The sequence below is a fragment of the Lepidochelys kempii genome, chromosome 3 (genome assembly GCF_965140265.1).
Source record: "Lepidochelys kempii isolate rLepKem1 chromosome 3, rLepKem1.hap2, whole genome shotgun sequence".
Taxonomy (NCBI): domain Eukaryota; kingdom Metazoa; phylum Chordata; order Testudines; family Cheloniidae; genus Lepidochelys; species Lepidochelys kempii.
The window spans coordinates 81767959-81789961 of record NC_133258.1 but is presented as its reverse complement, the minus strand read 5'-3'; the positions used below and the strand labels follow the sequence as shown (position 1 = coordinate 81789961).

The following is a 22003-nucleotide window of genomic DNA, read 5'->3' as shown; positions in this document are numbered from 1 at the left end:
TGATAGAGGTCTATAAAATCATGACGGGTGGAGAAAAGTAAATAAGGAAGTGGTTTTTATTCATAACACAAGAACTAGGGGTCAGCAAATGAAATTAAGAGTCAACAGGTTTAAAACAAAAGGAAGTATTCATACAATGCACAGTCAACCTATGGAATTCTTTGACAGAGGATGTGAAGGTCAAGACTGTAACAGGATTAAAAAAAGAACTAGGTAAGTTCATGGAGTATAGGTCCATCAATGACTATTAGCCAAGATGGGCAGGGATGCAAAACCATGCTCTGAAGTGTCCCTAGCCTCTTTTGCCAGAAGATGGGAATGGGTGACACGGGATGGATCACTTGATGATTCCTGTTCTGTTCATTCCCTCTGAAGCACCTGGCATTGGCCACTGTCGAAAGACAGAATACTGGGATAGATGGACCATTGGTCTGACCCAGTATGGCCGTTCTTAAGTTTCTTGTGTCAATTATAGTTATTGGTTATGTGACCAATTGAGTATGTGTACATATGACTCTCTTTGCCTGATCCACAGAGGATGTGAATCTGTTACAGTTCTTAGCTAGATAAGCTTTTATTTCTGGAGGTCCCCTTTTTAATCTCTAGTGTTCTATAGGATTTCTTAACCTTCCTGTAGGATTTGATAAAGAGTTACATCCCTGTTATGGAGTTCTGTAGGACAGCTCACAAACCTCTATGTAAAAATCTATATTAAACTCTTTGGATAGAGTCTCACCTGTGCCAAATATGTGTGAGGCACAGCTGAGTGAAGAGACCTCAAAAGAGCCATTTTGACTCCCCATTTTTGCACCAGCCCAGCCCAGCCCCTAGTATGGTTAAAGCAGCCTCATGGCTGCTCTGAACTGTTATCTTGCTATGGCTTCAAAAGCCTGGTATAGTACTGCAATGCTCCAATCATGCCACCTTTCTCCCACCTACAGTGTGAAAGCCAGCTAGCTACACTGGTTCTGTACTCATGTGGGAGAACTGCCCGCAGAAAAATTCCTCCTGGACACATTTATTGACCTATGGATCCCTCCTGCCAGGGGACTGGCATAAAGGGGGCATAGCTTAGGGTAGAATCTGGCTCCTAATAGTTTTTTAGAGTAAATTTGTATAGAACTGTATTAGTTTCATTCTTATTAAATTCTTCAGGACTTTTGGATAGGGATGCTTTCTACCTTCAAGCCACTTTGAGCAAATATTAAACTACTTACTAGATTACAACAGTTTTTGTTCACATCTTTACATATGTAACCTAGTTTCAGTTGGGTCAAGTGACAAGTGCTGCATTGTTTACATGTAACCTTGATAATGAGTTTTCCTTTAAAGTTCACTTGTATGAAATAGCAGGATGGATTTTTTTCCCAATGCTGAATTGGAATTTTCCAGAGTGTGCCATAGTGTCACAGAGTGGCTTTTGAGCCAAAGGCATGAAACAAAAAAGTGCACATCTGAATAAATGACTTGTGTAGCACATGTTCAGATGGTGGAAAAAAAACGGGACTTGACTGGCTGGGAAGTGAATCTAAACTTGCTATCTGCACTGCCTGGAGACAGCGTGCTTAGTGTTTCTGCAACAACATGATCATGGTCCTGAATACCTAGCTGAGGCCTTCAGGTCTCCTCCTGGGTGTGGGTCCCCCAGTAGCTGCAGTGCCTCTGGCCACGACCATAGAGTAGAAATGAGATGGAATTCAAATTGGCAAGCATTTTCTCAAGGGCTTTGAAATTGAGTTTGGGATTGCACTGCTTGGCTTTTTCCCGTCTCTTTCCCTTTACTAAATCCCAGCATGTAAAGCATTCAAGTAAAATCAGACTGAGGCTACAACACTGCTTAACAGCTGTGGCAGGTGTTAAAACATTTAACCCTTTAAAAGCATGTTCACTTAGCTGTACAGTACTGAAAGAAGATAAATCACACAAGACTTGGCCTAGTTTATTGTGATAATACAGTACAGTAAAAATAAGACCCTGAATAAAGTTCTCTGGAACTGCTCTTTATCTTGAACCACTGTTTAGAACTGGGTCCACTGTAGGGAATTTGTCTTGTTGACAATGTATCCTACAGTCTAGTGATTTATGAGATGAGCTCACAGGTAATCTGTGCTTCAGGGGCTCCTATAAATAGTAGCCTGTAAATAGTTAATTTGAAGGGTTTTGTTGCTTTTTTTCCCTCTTTATTATCTGTTGTGATTATTCATAGAATCTGTCACTGTAAATCTGCCAGCAGCTTGAGCTGCAAGAGATTTTGGCAGAGTTGTGCAATTGCAGGAAAGAAATCTCGAAGAAATACTTTACAAGCAAGCCCCAAAAATCTGTTACTTTGTTTTAAGTGTTCAAAAATCTAAATATGTCATTAAGAGGGGCAATATATTTAGTAACTATTTTACTCCTTAGATCCACCACTTAGCATGTGGCTGTTCTTTAAAACTGAACATTATTGCCTTAATTCTTTCGGAAAGTATTAATTTTAGTGATTAAGTGAATTCTGAGTAGTTTGACTTAGAGGATTTTTTTTTAATAAACTAGATTTATGTTGAAATTTCTTTTCACTAGATTACAAACAAACTGTAATTTTGGGTTTAACTTCTAAGTCTGGAGTTGCTGTGCTCAAGGTATTTTACCTGTGATTTTACTGATTAATGAAGCACTCCTTATACTTTGTCACTTTCTGTTTTGTAGCCTTTAATTTTGCTTGCCCTATGTATCTTATCACAAAAATGATTGCCTATGGCTAAGGTTTTATGTGTATTTTTATAATAAAGTAACATCCATGGCATCATTGATTCTGCTCTATGGGAACAGGACAAACCATATAAATGATGACTTCATAAAATGAAACACACTCTGCTAAGTAAAAGGAAAATCCTATTAATAAGCATCATAGGACACCTTCCACTCCTCTCAACAGGGCCAAAGACCCTCTCCTATCTAAAGAAAACACATATAAAAGGTGTCAGGCTTGATATCTTACTACTAATTTCAAAGGGTCACTAAATAGTGGTAGGTATTTCACAAAGACATCCCTTTCGATCTACTTCAAATAGCTAACAGTTCTGCAGGGCTGGAAATTTGTATTTTACACACATTAAATGAGAACTTTTTTTGGACAGTGGGAAATTATTTGCCCTCCTCCCCTCCCCCCATAGCAAGGAATAGTAAGACTTGCTGGAGTAATATCGGACATGTTCTAAGATACTGCAAATGTCTCTTTTGTCAATACTTTTTTAAAAAAAAGTTAGGATTCCTGGCAATGTGTAGTTAAGTTCGGGAAAAATTATAATATACCCATGTACTTAACATAGAAACGATGTGATTTCCATTAACTGTAAGTCATTGCAGCCCCCTTCCGACCAAAGCTGAAGCAACTGAAAAGATCCTAGTTCAAACGACGAATGCTTGAAGGTATTAAGTGATTAAACTGCTGAATACTTCAGCTTGAAAGTGACCCAAAGAGCATATAAAGTGAATAAATGTAAATATTTTTAAATAATCAAGTGTTTTAAATGAAATTGCACACTCCGAAACTAAATGAATAGCCTTTCTAAACTGGCAGTAGAAAATTCAGAAAATACCTGTTCTCTGAGGTTCTCCATAGAAGTGAGGCATACTAAGTGTAGCTTTTATCTAATGTCAAGGCATCGTTAAAACTGGTTTCTTTAACTAGGTGATTTCCTTTCACGACAACTTGTCCGAAATGCGATTTTTGTGGGCTTTGGCTGTGTCTATAATGTATTATATACGAATGTCATCATTAAGTTCAGAGCCGATGCAGCCCTGTATGAATCTCTTCATATTTTTCTTATGGATTGTTCAAACAGTCATAATTGGATCTGGATGTTAGTCACAGTTACTATGACTTTGGCAGAGGCGCTTACTTAAATATTTTAATCGCATGTTCTGTGCCAAGCTAAGTATATCCATTCTTACTTCTTAAAATAGGAGGCATGAAAGTGACCGTGATCTTTGAATACGGTCAATGAACCAAGTTCATCCAAATGTTCATTTTCACCCGGTTTCGGTGTTTAAACTGAGTCAATCCAATTGTGATGTTCACGGATTACCCCAGAGCAGTGTCACTTCCTTAAAGTGTAGAGCCCGCACCATATCAAAATGCTTGTTGGTGTTTTACTGGACTGTAAATTAGGGTAGGGGCTGCGGGCAGCCGAGGCTTTGTGCTGTACCTAACAAAGGAGGCCTCTAGCTGCTCCCGTAACACGCCGATGATGAGCATGAGCATGTTACCGAACAGCCAGCAGCGCGGGCTTCACGAGTCAGGTGTGAAGTGGGGGCAGGGGGGAGCCTCCGCCGATCCACCCAGCCTGAGTATGTGGGGGACAGTGGTTACAAATGACGGTTCAGGGGGGCGGGGAGGGAGACGTGCGGTTTCGCCGGGGAGGCTCGGGCGCAGTTTCCGCACGCCAAGTAGCGTGGAGCTGTGCGCAGCAGCCAGGCGCCAACCCCGCCGTTTGTGGCCAGAGCTGCTGCCTAGCCCACTAGTGCCCCTGTTAACGGCATGTGCATCAAGCCGGGGCCGGCCGGCCCGCCCGGGCTCCCACCCGCGGTAGCCGGGGCTCGGTCCCGCCGACGCTGGCTCGTTTCAGACCAGGGGCCGGGTTTTGTCGCTGGGGCTGGCCCGGGCTGAGGCCGGCAGGGGCAGGCGGCCAGCCCCGCTCCGGGCTGGTGGATCCCCACCCGCCGCGAACGGCGTCGCTGCCCTTTGCTCCGGACGGGGAGAAGCGGCTTGGCCCCTGCCTGGCCGCTCCGCCGCCCGCGCCTGCACAGGGGCCGGAGGGATCGGCGGCTCCCCCGGGCTACCGGCAGCGGAGACGAGGCGGCCGTCGCGCGGGGGCGGGTGTTTCCACGGGCGGTGCCCCCCCCCCCGAGGCAGGAGCCCGCGTGCGGGCGGGGCGCGGGGTCCCCAGTGGGAGCGGGCGGCGCTGGCCGCGGCTCGGGGCGCTGTGTCCTTGTGCGGAAATGACACACGGTCCCGTCACGTCACGCGAGAGCGCAGCGCGCGGACCCTCGCACACAAAGAGCGGGGGGGAACCTGGGCACCAGCGCTGCCGCCGCTCCCGGCCCCGCCGCGACCCCAGGTGAGTGTCCCCGGGGCCGGCCCGCTCCTTGCTGCCCCCGGCCCCTGCGCCCCGCTCGGGCCCCGGCCGCTTCTCCCCGCCCCCCGGGGCCCTTTGTTGACGGCGCTCGGGACAGGGCTAGAGCGCGATGGCTCGTGGCGCGCGCCCGCGCGCGCGGCGGCCTGGGCGACTCCATCGCTCGAGCAGGGGGTGTGGAACGGTCACGCCGTCACCCCGCCTTCCCCGGACATATAGATCCGCCCGGGTAGCGGTCGCACCGGAAGCCGCCGCCGCCGCTGCCGCGCGCGCTGGGCTCGTCGTGGGTTTTCACCGCCGCGTGCGCAGGGGGAACGAACGGGGCTGCCGCTGCCTCCGCCCCGGGGCGGGGTTTCCCTACAGCCCGCCCTGCGGGGCGGCGCGCACATGGCGGGAGGTGAAGCCCCGAGGAACCGGAGTCCTCGCGCGGGCAGCTTCCCCCCACCCCTCCCCTCCCCTCCCCTCCCCATGGGCGCGTGCAGGGAGCCGGTTCCCCAGGCCGGAGACCCGGGGCTGCCCCTGCAGGTACCGCCCCGCCCTCCGGCCTGCGCTCGGGGCCAGGCCGGACTCACCCCCCGCCCTCCCCTGCGGCCTCCGGCCCCCGCCGCCGGGCCTGGCTCGCCGTCTGCCGCGCCGCCACAGGCTGCCCGCTCCCTCCTGGGTGCCCGGCCTCGTCCCTGCCCCTAGCCGCGACCCGAGCCGGCGTCTCCCGCTGAGCCAACTCTCTGCAGCCTGGCGGCCGCTGTCCGCCCGCCTCGGGCTCTGCGCTTTGTCCTGCGCCCTCCCTCGCCCGCGATGGGGAGCGGTCCAGATTCCCGCCCCCTGCCCAGCTCCAAGGCAGCATGAGCCCCACCGGCGATCCTAGCCGCGCTGCCCACGTACCTGGGGGGGGCCCAGCGCGGCTCCCTGAGCAGCACCAACAGGTGGAATTAAGGCTGATCCCCAGTGTGGAGGCGGCCCTGCCCCCTGTGCGCGCTGCGGGGCATGTGCCGGCATAACCCCCTCGTGTAGACGCAGGCTGCGGCGATGGACAGGGTTACCTGCGGTTGTAGGAACCCCCATCCCAGAGGGATGGGAGCTGGGTCTACAGAATTCCTCCACTGATCTTGCTGCCTCTGCCCCAGGGTTAGGGTGCTGTAGCTGCGCTCCAGGGTGTGGGTTTTTCATACCCCGGAGACTGGCCACTGTGTCAATGTAGATAGACCAAGCCCCCTAGCTGAGTGGTTCTCAAAGCCGGTCCGCCACTTGTTCAGGGAAAGCCCCTGGCGGGGGGTGGTTTGTTTACCTGCTGCGTCTGCAGGTTCGGCAGATCACGGCTCCCACCGGCCACGGTTCGCTGCTCCAGGCCAATGGGGGCTGCGGGAAGGGTGGCCAGCATATCGCTCAGCCTGCACCGCTTCCCGCAGCCCCTATTGGCTTGGAGTGGCGAACCGCTGCCAGTGGGAGCGCGATCTGCCAAACCTATGGACGCAGCAGGTAAACAACTGGCCCGCCTGCCAGCAGCTTTCCCTAAACAAGAAGCAGACCGGCTTTGAGAACCACTGCCCTAGTCTATCTACCCTCTCCTTCAAATTTCTTCTCAGGACCCATTTTTATGGTAGTGCCTGCAATAAATTAACCAGCTACATTTAACGGGATCAAGAAGGAGTTGCGGGTTGCTGATAATTATTTGAAAACGTCAAATTCAGTAAAACGCTTAAAATATTTTATTTAATCCCTCTCCATCATCCTCTGTATGTTTACTGTTTTAAATTGTTCGTGTCAAGGTCTGTTTCTTCTGTGTGTGGATAGGACCCACCACATTATTACCAGAATGACAATAGTAAATGTAAAATCCATACAAATAATATTTTGTTTCTTTGAGCTGTTTTGCACCAACTAAATTAGGTGCTAACATGCTGACAGTCATGAATGCTACTAGATTTCAAGGACTCAACATGTATATTGATTTATTTAGGTTCTGTATCATTGCTGATAAATACTATGAATGTATTTTCATAATTAGACCTCTACAAATCCACGGATATCGCTTTATATCTGCAGATCATTTTTGAGGATTGTGGATCAGATGTGGATACACATTTTGTATCTGTGCAGGGCTCTATTTGTAATTGTGCTCTGCAGGGCAAATCTAGTCATCTTCTCAATGACCACTTAGAACTCTTTAGCAATAGAATGGAAACTTCATCCCCTGGAAGAAGCAGAGATCCAGGGACAGTACCTGAGCTGGTGTAGCTCCATTGAAGCCAACAGTGCTATGTTGACTTAAAGCAGCTGATGATCTTGCTCCAGGTCTGTAATATGATGGAAATGTGGCTAGAGAATCTGCTACTACATGGATCACACTCTTCTTCTCCTCCACCACCACCCTCTTTGGGGTGAAGAAATAAGGACCAGGGCAGATGATTTATCTTGTTCTCATTCCTCTCCACACATCTACCTAGTGCCTGACCCAGCTTCTCAGGTTGGATAGTTGACTCTGAATTTGTCTGAGTGAATATGTGCTGACATATGTCTGTTTTGCAACATGCGATCATATTTTTTTCATGTATTGTATATATTGCACAAATATCTTGGTTTTAAAAGTGTAAAACCAAGATGTTTTTAAAGTAGAATAAACTGTCCAATACAGTGCTGGAAACTTTCTGATGCAACTGGTGCCATTAACACCTTTGTAACTGCTGTTCCTGCAGTGGTGCTGAACATCATTTGTTCTTGTCTAATTAAACTATGTTGAGCACTGGCCTAGCTGTTTACCCATGTCATTAACAGGTCATTTTGATAGCATAGGCAAGTCCAGTGGGTAAAAAAGAGGACAATTAAATATAGTTTGAAGAAGACACCACAGCTCCTTTTATCAGGGAAGCAGGAATACCGAGGTTCAAAACAGATTAAAATAAAATTGGAGACACCTTGTCTAAAAGAATCTTGCTGCTTTTCTCAGAAAAAGCACCTAAATGAAAAGCCAAATTGTGATTAGCATGTTGCTGGAAATAAATATGTCTAGTGTATTGAACGCTTGAAGATGAAGTTGTCATTTGACAACATTTTAGAAAGAGGCAATGTAACTTGTGGGGAAAATTTCACTAGTTGAGAGGACCGTTTTGTTTTTTTTTTTAACTGCATCAGTAGATGTAACTAAAAATAAAAACAATTTGAGAGCATGCCCTATAAGTCCTATTGGCAAGATGCCACTATTAGAGACCATCTTCAGTGGAGCCGTGAGGCTGCCAGTATTCCACCGGACAGCAAACGAGGGTTTTAATCTACGGAAAGTATTGATACACTTTTTGTCCATGAGGTTAACACTTCAATTTTGTCTCCCAGTGTTTTAAAACAAAAGAGGTTTTGAGTTAAAAGCTTTTATCGTGTACTTAATGTTCTAATAGTGGAATAAGTTTGTAATATGCAATATGTTGTCCAAGACATTTAATTTTAAGTAGCACTTTTAGATATTCAAAATAATTTTAAAAAAATCCAACATTGGATTATTAGTAACGTCTTGGATTATTAAAAGTGATAGAACTGTAAACATCTGTTTTAGTGTACTTTTATGTAGTCTGCTTACATGCAGTTTGCTCAGCTTTGGCAGTGAAGCTGTACTGGTTTGTTTCAAGTTTGTTTCATCTTAAAATCTTTTAATTCATTTTTAATAATTTACTAGTAGTTTCAAGTACCAGACCTGCCCTTGAAAGCTCTTGCCTTTTAAAGTAATTTCACAGCCATATTTCCATACATAGGTGGGGATGTTTTTCCCCCCTCCAGAAAGACCAACACAAACTTCAGGAGACACTGACTATGTACAAAGTGCTGTCAAATGTACAAAGCATACAAAATAAATATTTTTTTTGTTTCCTTCTGGTATAATCATTTTAAGTGTTACTTGTAACACTAGCAGATGAAGACATTTCAGCCAGAAGTGTAATATGCTGACAATCATAGAATCATAGAATATCAGGGTTGGAAGGGACCCCAGAAGGTCATCTAGTCCAACCCCCTGCTCAAAGCAGGACCAATTCCCAGTTAAATCATCCCAGCCAGGGCTTTGTCAAGCCTGACCTTAAAAACCTCTAAGGAAGGAGATTCTACCACCTCCCTAGGTAACGCATTCCAGTGTTTCACCACCCTCTTAGTGAAAAAGTTTTTCCTAATATCCAATCTAAACCTCCCCCACTGCAACTTGAGACCATTACTCCTCGTTCTGTCATCTGCTACCATTGAGAACAGTCTAGAGCCATCCTCTTTGGAACCCCCTTTCAGGTAGTTGAAAGCAGCTATCAAATCCCCCCTCATTCTTCTCTTCTGCAGGCTAAACAATCCCAGCTCCCTCAGCCTCTCCTCATAACTCATGTGTTCCAGTCCCCTAATAATTTTTGTTGCCCTTCGCTGGACTCTCTCCAATTTATCCACATCCTTCTTGAAGTGTGGGGCCCAAAACTGGACACAGTACTCCAGATGAGGCCTCACCAATGTCGAATAGAGGGGAACGATCACGTCCCTCGATCTGCTCGCTATGCCCCTACTTATACATCCCAAAATGCCATTGGCCTTCTTGGCAACAAGGGCACACTGATGACTCATATCCAGCTTCTCGTCCACTGTCACCCCTAGGTCCTTTTCCGCAGAACTGCTGCCTAGCCATTCGGTCCCTAGTCTGTAGCTGTGCATTGGGTTCTTCCGTCCTAAGTGCAGGACCCTGCACTTATCCTTATTGAACCTCATCAGATTCCTTTTGGCCCAATCTTCCAATTGGTCTAGGTCCTTCTGTATCCTATCCCTCCCCTCCAGCGTATCTACCACTCCTCCCAGTTTAGTATCATCTGCAAATTTGCTGAGAGTGCAATCCACACCATCCTCCAGATCATTTATGAAGATATTAAATAAAACCGGCCCCAGGACCGACCCTTGGGGCACTCCACTTGATACCGGCTGCCAACTAGACATGGAGCCATTGATCACTACCCGTTGAGCCCGACAATCTAGCCAGCTTTCTACCCATCTTATAGTGCATTCATCCAGCCCATACTTCCTTAACTTGGTGACAAGAATACTATGGGAGACCGTGTCAAAAGCTTTGCTAAAGTCAAGAAACAATACATCCACTGCTTTCCCTTCATCCACAGAACCAGTAATCTCATCATAAAAGGTGATTAGATTAGTCAGGCATGACCTTCCCTTGGTGAATCCATGCTGGCTGTTCCTGATCACTTTCCTCTCATGCAAGTGCTTCAGGATTGATTCTTTGAGGACCTGCTCCATGATTTTTCCAGGAACTGAGGTGAGGCTGACTGGCCTGTAGTTCCCAGGATCTTCCTTCTTCCCTTTTTTAAAGATTGGCACTACATTAGCCTTTTTCCAGTCATCCGGGACTTCCCCGGTTCGCCACGAGTTTTCAAAGATAATGGCCAGTGGCTCTGCAATCACAGCCGCCAATTCCTTCAGCACTCTCGGATGCAACTCGTCCGGCCCCATGGACTTGTGCATGTCCAGCTTTTCTAAATAGTCCCTAACCGCCTCTATCTCCACAGAGGGCTGGCCATCTCTTCCGCATTTTGTGATGCCCAGCGCAGCAGTCTGAGAGCTGACCTTGTTAGTGAAAACAGAGGCAAAAAAAGCATTGAGTACATTAGCTTTTTCCACATCCTCTGTCACTAGGTTGCCTCCCTCATTCAGTAAGGGGCCCACACATTCCTTGGCTTTCTTCTTGTTGCCAACATACCTGAAGAAACCCTTCTTGTTACTCTTGACATCTCTGGCTAGCTGCAGCTCCAGGTGCGATTTGGCCCTCCTGATAACATTCCTACATGCCCGAGCAATATTTTTATACTCTTCCCTGGTCATATGTCCAACCTTCCACTTCTTGTAAGCTTCTTTTTTATGTTTAAGATCCGCTAGGATTTCACCATTAAGCCAAGTTGGTCGCCTGCCATATTTACTATTCTTTCGACTCATCGGGATGGTTTGTCCCTGTAACCTCAACAGGGATTCCTTGAAATACAGCCAGCTCTCCTGGACTCCTTTCCCCTTCAAGTTAGTCCCCCAGGGGATCCTGGCCATCCGTTCCCTGAGGGAGTCGAAGTCTGCTTTCCTGAAGTCCAGGGTCCGTATCCTGCTGCTTACCTTTGTTCCCTGCGTCAGGATCCTGAACTCAACCAACTCATGGTCACTGCCTCCCAGATTCCCATCCACTTTTGCTTCCCCCACTAATTCTACCCGGTTTGTGAGCAGCAGGTCAAGAAAAGCACCCCCCCTAGTTGGCTCCTCTAGCACTTGCGCCAGGAAATTGTCCCCTACGCTTTCCAAAAACTTCCTGGATTGTCTATGCACCGCTGTATTGCTCTCCCAGCAGATATCAGGAAAATTAAAGTCACCCATGAGAATCAGGGCATGCGATCTAGTAGCTTCCGTGAGCTGCCGGAAGAAAGCCTCATCCACCTCATCCCCCTGGTCCGGTGGTCTATAGCAGACTCCCACCACTACATCACTCTTGTTGCACACACTTCTAAACTTAATCCAGAGACACTCAGGTTTTTCTGCAGTTTCGTACCGGAGCTCTGAGCAGTCATACTGCTCCCTTACATACAGTGCTACTCCCCCACCTTTTCTGCCCTGCCTGTCCTTTATAACCCTTTATAATCAAATAACAATCAAATACAATAACCCTTTATAATCAAAAGAAAAGGAGTACTTATGGCTCCTTAGAGACTAACAAATTGATTTGAGCATAAGCTTTCGTGAGCTACAGCTCACTTCATCGGATGCATGTAGCTCGCAAAAGCTTATGTTCAAATAAATGTGTTAGTCTCTAAGGTGCCACAAGTACTCCTGTTCTTTTTTGTGGATACAGACTAACATGGCTACTACTCTGAAACCTTTGTAGTCAATTTCTCATGTTGGATGTCATGCAGACAATTACAATGCTGCTTTGCTTTGAGTTTCCAACAGTAGAGAAATGTTTAAATTAAAATATATATAGTCATTAAAATTCAAAAAATCAGAAGAAATCTGTTCATAGTAGGTTTTTATTTAAGGAAATATTTAAATATGAAAATGTTTATGGCCAAGTTAAGGTTCCACTGAAGTCAACAGCATATGCTCTGACTATTTTCAATGGAACAAGGACTTAACGTTTATGAGGACCAGCTCTTCTGCTAGTGTAAAATTTCATAACTCTATTGACTTCCATTGAGCCACGACTGTTTACAGAAGTTGAGGAACTTGGCCTTTAATGAATAACCCATATGTGAAATTTATCTGCAAGTTAGTCATAACAGTAACTTTAGTTCCTACGTATACCTGCAAAAAGATAAGAGAAAACTAGCAACCTCTTTAAACAGAAGGTAAGATAAAGTATCTTAAGGGAATTACTAATCTTCCAGTAAAAAGAGGTTTTGCATATTAAATGCGTGTTCTGATTCATACAGTCTTTGCAGAAAAGCAACAGATTTGGACTAAATATACAGGGTTCTTGTGAATACACAAAAGTTTTCATACAGCTGCAATATAAACATTAACCGTCACTGAACATTAATATTTACACAAGAATTTTGGTTTGCTGGTGTTCCAGGTGTCAGTTCTCTAAAATAAATATCTAGTACAACACTCTTCTTGTGATGTTCTGATAAAACTGCTACAGGGATAGTGGAGGTAAAGGAGGGAAACAGAAATTCTTTAGTATATCAGATCTGCGGAATTTAAGCACCAACCACTAATTAAGCCCCAGTACATTATCTGATCCTTTGAAAAGAGAATGTTTTCTCCCCTCTTCTTAAAACAAGTAAGGTGGATAATTTTTTTAAATAATTTTCAAGAATCCTTATTATCACTGAAATATACTGGTACATCCCACCCTTTGATTGAAAAAATAGAGACTCAACCTCTTCAGACACAAGTGAAGCTAAAATCAGAGACATAATACTTAGGGCAGCTTTCACTGAAAAACATAAAGTGGTGTACCACCATGAGGCCATCAGAGGCACAAATCATTCATACCGTAAAGTAATATATGAAAGCAGGGGTTTTATATCATGTTTTTACAGTTAATATGGAATTAGGGAAATATGAACTGCTGCAGATATTAGTCAAATGTTTGTGGTATGATCTGCATTGAAGGAAAAATAAATATGCACTTAACATGCGTTTGTGAGCTAAACAATACAGTCAGATGCGAGGATTTTAATTGTCAGGATCAAACCTTTTCTAGAAAACTAGAAACATGAAGTCTTGTATATATTAGTATAGATACAGATAATGTTTTTAACTGGTAGAATAAATGGTTGTTCTGTGTTTTAATATAATACAAAAATCACACCCTGCATGTGCCTTTTAAACTACGGAACTCTTAAAGAATGAATTTTGGGACAGAACAGTCTTGATCTTGTATTGGCAGGAAGATGTTCTATGTGACTTTACAGATGGTTGTGTTACTAATTTTACAACACTCTCAGATATGTTAGGCACTTTACAGTACAGATAGACCTGGTTACTGCTTTGAAGTGCTAACACATGGGAACAGCAAACAATGGATAAGGGCTGGAGTGACAAGAGGCAGTATGATCACATGATTATTCAGGTTAGGCTTGTACATCCTGGTGGGTAAACTGAATATATACATCTTTAAATAGTTACTGACTTACATATTAAAGGTGTCATGAGGAAGTGAGAAGGAAGTGTTTGAGGTAGTGATGTAGCATACATATAGAAGGCATCAAGGCTAGGTCTATAACATCGGTAAGTTCTGTGATTCTAAGAATGCATGTAAGCACTTTCTCTCCAGAGGATTATTTTTTCATAAAATTGAAGGTACCTGACAGTGAATATGTCTCCTTGGCTGTAAAGCAGTTGATGCTATGGGGCTAAAATACATTCAGAACTTGCTTTGCTGTTGCTTCTCTGTAATGTTTTATGAAAATATCATACCAAACTGTTGAGTGTTTGAGACTTACGTTTATTTCTGACATTTTTCATAGAATGGACATCTTAATAGCTTGTCTCTTGAACCACTTCTATTCTTCATTGCATAATTTCTCTTTTAACATTACAGGGGAGCAAATAGCAAAGCAAATTCTGAATGTATTTTTAGCCCCATAGCATCAACTGCATTACACCAAGGAGACATGTTTTCAAATGCGAAAGTAACATTACAAAGGTACTTAGTGCATATTTAACTTATTTTAATGCAGTTTAGCAGCTGGAAGCAAGGAGACCCAGTGCCATATGACCAGACCATTTTCTGTGGACAAGTGTTTCACAGACCAGTTTGAAAAGTACTGATTTATTTCATATCCATGTTTAAGATGCAAGAAATTTTTTTCCCCGAGACAAGTGGATAAAACTATTTAAACATCTACAGACTATCTCAATCAGAAGAATGGAAACTTTTTTTTTAACTTGTGTGGCTAAGTCTTTTCAGAAATCTGAACATTTTGAAATATGTCTTAGTCTTGAAGACTGAAATAGCAAGCTTAGTAAAAAGGAACGTTTGTCTCTTCGTATGTGAACGCCTACACAAACAGTGGCATCTCACAGGAACAGTGCAAAGCAGTATACATACTTTACATGATGCCACTTTCACCAACGCATAGTGCCAAGAGAAGCATTATGTTAGTTGTAAAAGTGTGGGCACGTGCTATAATGTCAGTAAAATGTTTAGTTGTTTATGAGTTAAACATTAATTACATTAAAGTAAATGCTGCAAATTGTTTTCAAACAGAAGGTTCTGATGCAGGCATTAGGAAATCCTTTTCAATGACTTATTGCTTACATCCTGGGGATGGAGTCCACTGTCAAATGGTGAGACTGCTCTGCCTCTTCTTCCTTGAACATTGAATCTATCTGAATATTGCACCTCTTCGAGTTTCTCTTTGAATGGATAACTTGAGCTAGGGACTCCAATAGAAACAAAACTGCAGATGCCTTTAATAAGGGGCACTTTTGGGTGCAAATTTGAGGAAAGATCAAGAGTAAGTATACTTGCTTCATTTTCAGCATGCAAACCCATGATCACAGGTGTAAGAATTGATTGTCTTTCTGAATAATTTCCTTTATGCTAATAGTGGGTTCTTTGGGTAACACTGTGTTAGTATTTCTATTATAGGCTTATTTTTTAGACATTTATAAATAAAAATTCTCCAGAATGAAACTTTGCACGCAACGTGTAAACCCAGGAATAAATGCGTTTTAACCAAGAGCAAACATTTTCAATGCCTGAACCAAGTTATTGTTTTAAATGTGTTCAAACAAGCAAAAACCCTAAAAATTTAAGTTTACCAGTTTCCGATGCTTTTTTGTTTGTTTTAACTCAAAATGGCTAGGTAATTACAAATTAAATTTAACAAGCAATTTCACCTAAATCCTGATACCACTGAAGTCTACTGCAAAACTCCTGTTGATCTCAGTAGCAGCAGGATTTGGCCATTAGTGTAGAGTATGGTTTTCTTGTTGTGGGTATTTGGTATGCGAAATGGCTATTGTCTATCATGCTCCCAAACCCAGTTTCCCAGGAAACGAGAACACAAGCTGCAGCTCTGATCCTTTTCCCAGCAAGATACTGTAGCTAAGGGTGGATGGCCCTGAGTTCCCATCTCTGGTAGTCATGGCTACAAACCCAAATTCCCAGGCCACGTTACATAAGTACTTCAGTACTAGTGTTTTCTGCCCTGCATCTGTTTATTCTTCTCTAGAACTAGTTACTCTTTTAGAGACAAAAGGGTGAGGGAGAGAGATTTAATTTTATATTGAAACAAGACAGATCAGGCAACATTTCAACCCCTTCATACACTCAGTGCAATGAGAATCAACAACCAGGAGCTCACTTACCCTCTCAGATGGATTTCTCAATTTGATTAAAAAGAAAAGGAGTACTTGTGGCATCTTAGAGACTAACAAATTTATTAGAGCATAAGCTTTCGTGAGCTACAGCTCACTTCATCGGATGCTTATGATCTAATAAATTTGTTAGTCTCTAAGGTGCCACAGGTACTCCGTTTCTTTTTACAGATACAGACTAACACAGCTGCTACTCTGAAACCTGTCAATTTGATTACTTGTTGCACCATTTTTTCCTTGATTCTGTTGTTTTCTGTCTTTTTCCCTAGCCCATTTCCCTCTGGCTAGCTCTGGTCCAGGATTCTTCTCAAAAAGAGGCTTTGCAACTACATACCCTCTCTCCATATTCCCAACTCCAACTATGATTCTCAAACCCTCACGTACCTCTTGCTTCCAACCCACTTGTCTCCAGTCGGAGAGACCTCTCCCAAAGTGTTCTGCCTGTTGTTTGAACAGCAGTGACAGAAGAAAAATATCATTCCATGTATATTATCCTACAGAAGGAGGCTGCACGCTGATTTTGTTTTCTTTCTCTTTTTTCTTTATATATATTTATATTTGTCAATTCTTTTCTGTCTCTGGCTCTATGTTTGCCATCTCTCTCAGTCAGCATGATCCCTGACAGTTCTGCCCCAAGAAGCTGCCTGAAAAACCTAGGAAATCTGAGACTTCCTATATAGCATGTGATTGTTGTAAGGATGTCTGCCTGGTTGCCTACTTGGGCCTTCCAAAAAATAAAAAATTTTCAGCAACTACATTCAGCTGTCATCTTATTCCTTGTCACTCCCACATTTTTGGCACTATGCTGTGTCTTCCCAAAGCCATGCCTTCTACAATAAAATGAAATGAAATCTAATAGTCACTGGCCTGGAAGTTTAATGTCGTATATGGGATATCAAGGTAAGTTCAATTCAATTTAACTTTCTCCTAGAACACAGGCCACAGCGCTGTCCTTTCAGGATTTTTCAGAAAGGATTGTACAGCCCTTGCCTAAACTCATAAATTGCACTGGTTGAATGAAAATCCATTTTAGAATAGATTTAGTTAAATCAGCACAAACCCCTGGGGCGGCACAATTTTAAATTGGTTTAATAATTGGCATAAGCCATTTATAAACCAATTTAAGTGTCTCCTCACAGATGTTTTACACTAGTTTAACTAAAGTGATGTAAAAAAACCTAATTTTAGTTAAACTGGCATAACTTGTATGTAGGCAGGTTAAGAGTCAAAACCAGGTTCATTGAATTTAAACACCAGGGGGCGGGGGAAGAATTATGCTGAGTAAAAGGGCCAAAGCAGAGAGCTACGCTCCAAGGACCCCCTTCCAAGCCCTTGTATAGGGGGTATGCTGAGGACAGGAGGGGTCCTGGAATAGTTCAGAATAAGGAGAGCACAAAGGGGACTTAAAGGCACTTTAGCCCACCTTCCCTACCTCTCCATGGGCTGTGCGTTCTGTGTTGTGCCTGTTAGTCACATGTACAAAATCTCACACTGAATGTATTAATTATATTTACTATTAATAGCTACCAGCTGCTAACAAAGAGAAAGCATGCAGTTACACAGTATTCAAATGTTTGTATTTAATACAAAGCATTTTAATAGTACTTGTGATTCTTTTAAACTCATTTTGTACACAGCTATTAGATAATAAGACTACAATTGCAATTCTTTGTATATTGTCTTTCAAAATTTCTTTTGTTTTATAAGAAATATTCATGGGACATAAGTGTGTGTGTTTAACCAGAAAATCTCTGGTTAGGGTATGATTTGGTGAAAGAAGTCTATTTGGAAAAGCGATGTAGTTATGGAAGTTTTTAATGTATTTCAAATAAGTTTTTTTGGGACCAGGCGAGCCTATGGGGCTAGACATGTATCTGGATAATCTGAACTATTTATGGCTCATTTAAAAGGTATCCAATTGTGGTTGCCACTGTTGGTGGATGTGTACTTCTAAATGGCTAGTGAGAGCTGGGTGAGGATGCTTGCTCTGTCTGTCCTCATTGGAGTTTGAAGCCTTCTTTTTTGAGACATGCCCAGAATTTGGAGTTTATAACAAATGACCTGTGATCTTAAGTTTAGGAAAATTGAAAAATGTAGCTTAGTGATAATGTGGTAATTTTGGCATGAGAAGTAATATTAAATCATTTTAAGACAGTTAAAATGTTTCGGTTTTCCTTTTAAAAAGCATTCTGATGTTGTTTGGAGGCCACCAGTTAACAATTATAAAAACATTTGTTACTGTAGATCTATAGGTTGCTGTTTTTTCAATATCACAATCCACATCAAAATAGCCATTTTTTAATAGAAATATATTCAGACAGCCTTGGCATATTATAGAATCATAGGGAAGGGACGGCAAGGGTCATCTAGTCTAACCCTTAGTTATAAAATAGTTTGTGTTGCATTTCTCAGCTGTGCTGAACACTGGGAATTGACCTGCAGTGAAACTCGTTGGACGCCCTGAGGCCTCCAGAGTTTTTTGGCTCTTATAACTGGTGGCCACTCAATACAATGTGGCCAAAAAACCCATTCAGAGAACTTTCATTTGTGCACTTTCAAGACACTTCTCCTTATACAGAAAGTTCAAACAACTGAACTAATGTTCTTCACATTAGAAAAAATCTTGAGTGTTAAATCATCTTACTTTTCTGGCCCTCTCAGGTTGTTTTCTGTTCAATGTACGCTGCGGGGCAGATCTGCAGGTGTCCAGGAAACACATAAGAAAAGTGGCTGCTTGCTATAATGTGAATAAAAATGGAGCAGATAGGAAATTGCCCAAGGACTGTTAATATTGTCCAGGGATAGCAAATAGTTATAGATAGCAGGTTTCTGACCTTTTTTTTAACAAAAGGCTGAAAACACAACCCATGCCCTGTGTCTAGAAAACTACTGCTGATGTCTTTTTTTCTTTTTTTTAGTGGGCTAGAAGATGAACTCAGCTGAATTCAATGATGATGACGAAGGTAAAATGCTATATCTTGTTTATTTTATGGTCAGATAAAAAATACTAGTTGTATGAGGACTTTGTATATTTAGATGAAGAATGCATTGTGATAAAGCAAAGATTATAACAATGACTGAAAAGTTAGCTGCTAAAACATCCTATTATTATTTTTGTTACCCATCATCCTTCTCCCTCCCCCAAACTCCTGCCTACTGTACTACCTGCCTACTCACCTGATATGTATTGTCTTTTAGGCTGTAAGCTCTTTGGGGCAGGAACTGTCATTTACTATATGTTTGTACAGTTCCTACCACAATGGTGCCCCGACTTGGGGGCTTGAGGCTTCAAGGTGTTGCTATTATATAATGATAAATAATAATGACACTATTCAAAAAGCAGTTTCAGAAGAACAAACAGAAAGCATATTGTTGTAAGGGTATCATGAATTTCTGGAGGAAGTGCTTGATTGTTCTAAACCTTCTCTCTTTCTAGTTAAAATTATAAAAAATAATCTTGTGAAAGTAGAAACAGAAAATGAAGATGAAGCACTAGACTGCTCCGTGACATCCAGATCTCCTGAGAAACACTCACTGGATGGCTCAGTTACTTGCCTACACGATTCCAACAAACGGAAACAGACCTCACTTGGTTGTGATGGTTCAGGGAGCCAGCAAGAGGTTTTGCCCAGTGTGAAGAAAAGACGCTTTACTCAAGAGGTGATTTTTCTACATGTGGCTATGCATCATGTACTGTTCAGATTTCTTGGGCCAAATGTGCTGCTGGTATAAGCAGAGCACAACTCTTTTAAATCAACTCACACCAGCAATTAATTTGTTTATAGTCAGACATGACTATAATCTTTGCCTAGTTTACCAATACCACTTATCTGGATATTTTTTAATGATGTGAGCAGTATCCCATTTTACAGCATAAATTTCACCATTAACTGTTTTTATCTGAAGCAATTATTTGTTTCTAATAATGCTTATAAACATGAAATTCTCTAACTGGTTTGGATTAACTGGGTCTGACAGTGATCCTAGACCCCCTCTCATGTCCCTAGAGTAAAGATTTTGTTAGTATTTTCATTAGAAATTTAGGCCACAGTCCTGCAATCAGATCCCCATGGGTTAACCCAATTGCTGGACCAGGGTTGTAATTTTTCCAGATTATGTACAGTGGGACAGATTCTGATCTCAGTGAAATTTCACCACTCTAAATCTATAAGTTATTTGAAGTTGATAGTTGCCTTGGATTTACAATGCGGCCAGAACCTAACCCAATAATTATCGTGAAAATTTATTCTTGACTGACTCTAATGATGAATCAGCATGTTTAGAATAAATAACCAACCACAGTCTTAGTCTGAAGTTCTAACAGAACATTTGAGAGGCTAACTTTTTTTAATACTAATGTTTTTAGTTGTGCACCTCTCTCTACTTTCCAGTTCTGGCGGTGACCAAAAGTCAAGTTGTTAAAAACTTTGAGTAGGTCAGTGGGACTTGGGCTAATAAGTGCCTGAGCCACTTTTGAAAATGAGCCTTAAAACTTGCAATGCTGAATGGAGCAAAGCCTAAATACTTTTCAAAATCTGGGCCTGTGGTCCTAAAATATAATATGAAAGATTATTCCACCGTAGCAAAATACTGCATTTCATAAAAGCTCAGCAACAGTATGTAATACAGTAGCTTCCTATGACAGTGTAGGCAGCATGGTATTATGTGCCTGTTGCTCAAATAGAACAATCTGCCTTGTAATTTTTTTGGTAGTACAGTAAACCGATAACCTTTCTAACTGTGTATAGCAGTGGTCCCCAACCTTTCTTGTGGGAATAGCATACTGCTATTCCCAGAAGACTGTGGTGGGCGCCGGACACCTTCCCGCTGCCGCTTTTCAGCAGCAGCATTTCGGCAGCAAGAAGTGTCGCCGCTGAAATGCCGCCAAGAAACAGCAATGCTTCTTGGCGGCATTTCAGCGGCGGGGAGCACTGCGGGCGCACAAAAATGCCCCGGCGGGCACCACATTGGGGACCTCTGGTTATAGCATTATCTGAAGTACATACACACATCTGTGCTTAAAGTCCAGGGTCCTTATGGATAATACAAAAGAATGTTCCACAATAGATTATTCTGATGTTTCACCAAAAATAGTCCATGTGTGCTTCCGATAATGCTATACCCAGATGGCAATATAATCTGTACAGATTATTACAGGAGGCAAGGAGAATGTTCTGAAGGCAGAACAAGGTATCCCAGATTAACAGAAAATGCTTAAATCTATCCCAGATGTGGCACTAGCTGTTAGCTGAACATTGACCGTGTGTTTCTGAAATGCAGATCTGCAAATTCCTCCCACAACCAGATCCAAACATCGTGAGCTGCATTAGTGAAAGGGCAGAAGTTCTGCTGCCCTTACAACATACAGAGATCTGCCATAATTCTCAGCGTAAGCACTTCTTTTCTTCCAGAGGGTCCCACCCAACCCCAAGAATGTTAACTTGTATGTGTTCATTTTAGAAGGACAATAAGGCCCTATAGATGATGGCTCCATGCTGATTAATACACTTCCCTGGTACTGCCTTGTTCCTGCCTCTTCACCTGAGCTGAGCATTAATCAGGACTACCCTCAAATTGTCATGTTTTATTGCTTCATTGGACACACACACACAAAAAAAACTATGGTGAAACCTGAAAAGGACTAACAAATGATTTGCTTATCATAACAAGTCTTCTAACAAAGATGGAGCCAAATTGTGCTCTTTATATATGAGGATAATTTGGGGCAGCATCTGAAGACATGAGGTTACTAGATAAGATCAAGTTTCACCATATGTTCAAATCTCTTTATAATGCTGATTTTTATTTTTTTTAATTTGAAAAGCCAGAAATCCCTGTTCTTCATTCTGTCTGTTGTGCTTAGGTATTACTGAATCTTATAACAGGTGCTTTAGTTAGGCCACATCTTCCCACGTACCAAGGGCACTTCTCTGAAAAGTGAAGTTTTGGTGTTGCTCCATGTTTATCATATCTCATTTAGTCCATTTCAAATGTGCTTTGTTTACAAGTAAAACTGGAGAGGAAAGTTTCTAATTGCTATCCCTGCAGAATCAGCTGGGATC

General features: G+C 42.8%; 1 protein-coding gene across 9 annotated transcripts in view; it reads left to right on the top strand.

Annotated features, from left to right (window-relative positions):
- BEND3 (BEN domain containing 3) overlaps positions 1–22003 on the top strand; it is a 65967-nt gene that overhangs the window by 35688 nt on the left and 8276 nt on the right. For 3 of the 9 annotated variants that reach the window (XM_073336921.1, XM_073336925.1, XM_073336924.1), the window contains 2 exons: positions 18860–18904; positions 19378–19601. In XM_073336921.1, coding sequence (XP_073193022.1) covers positions 18871–18904; positions 19378–19601 — 258 coding nt within the window. In that variant the 5' untranslated portion in view covers positions 18860–18870. Of the gene's footprint in view, positions 1–4311; positions 4330–4719; positions 5100–5492; positions 5512–7157; positions 7579–14296; positions 15077–16306; positions 16842–18859; positions 18905–19377; positions 19602–21221; positions 21331–22003 lie in introns of those variants that run through there. The other 6 variants (XM_073336923.1, XM_073336928.1, XM_073336920.1 and 3 more) reach the window with 6 other exon arrangements.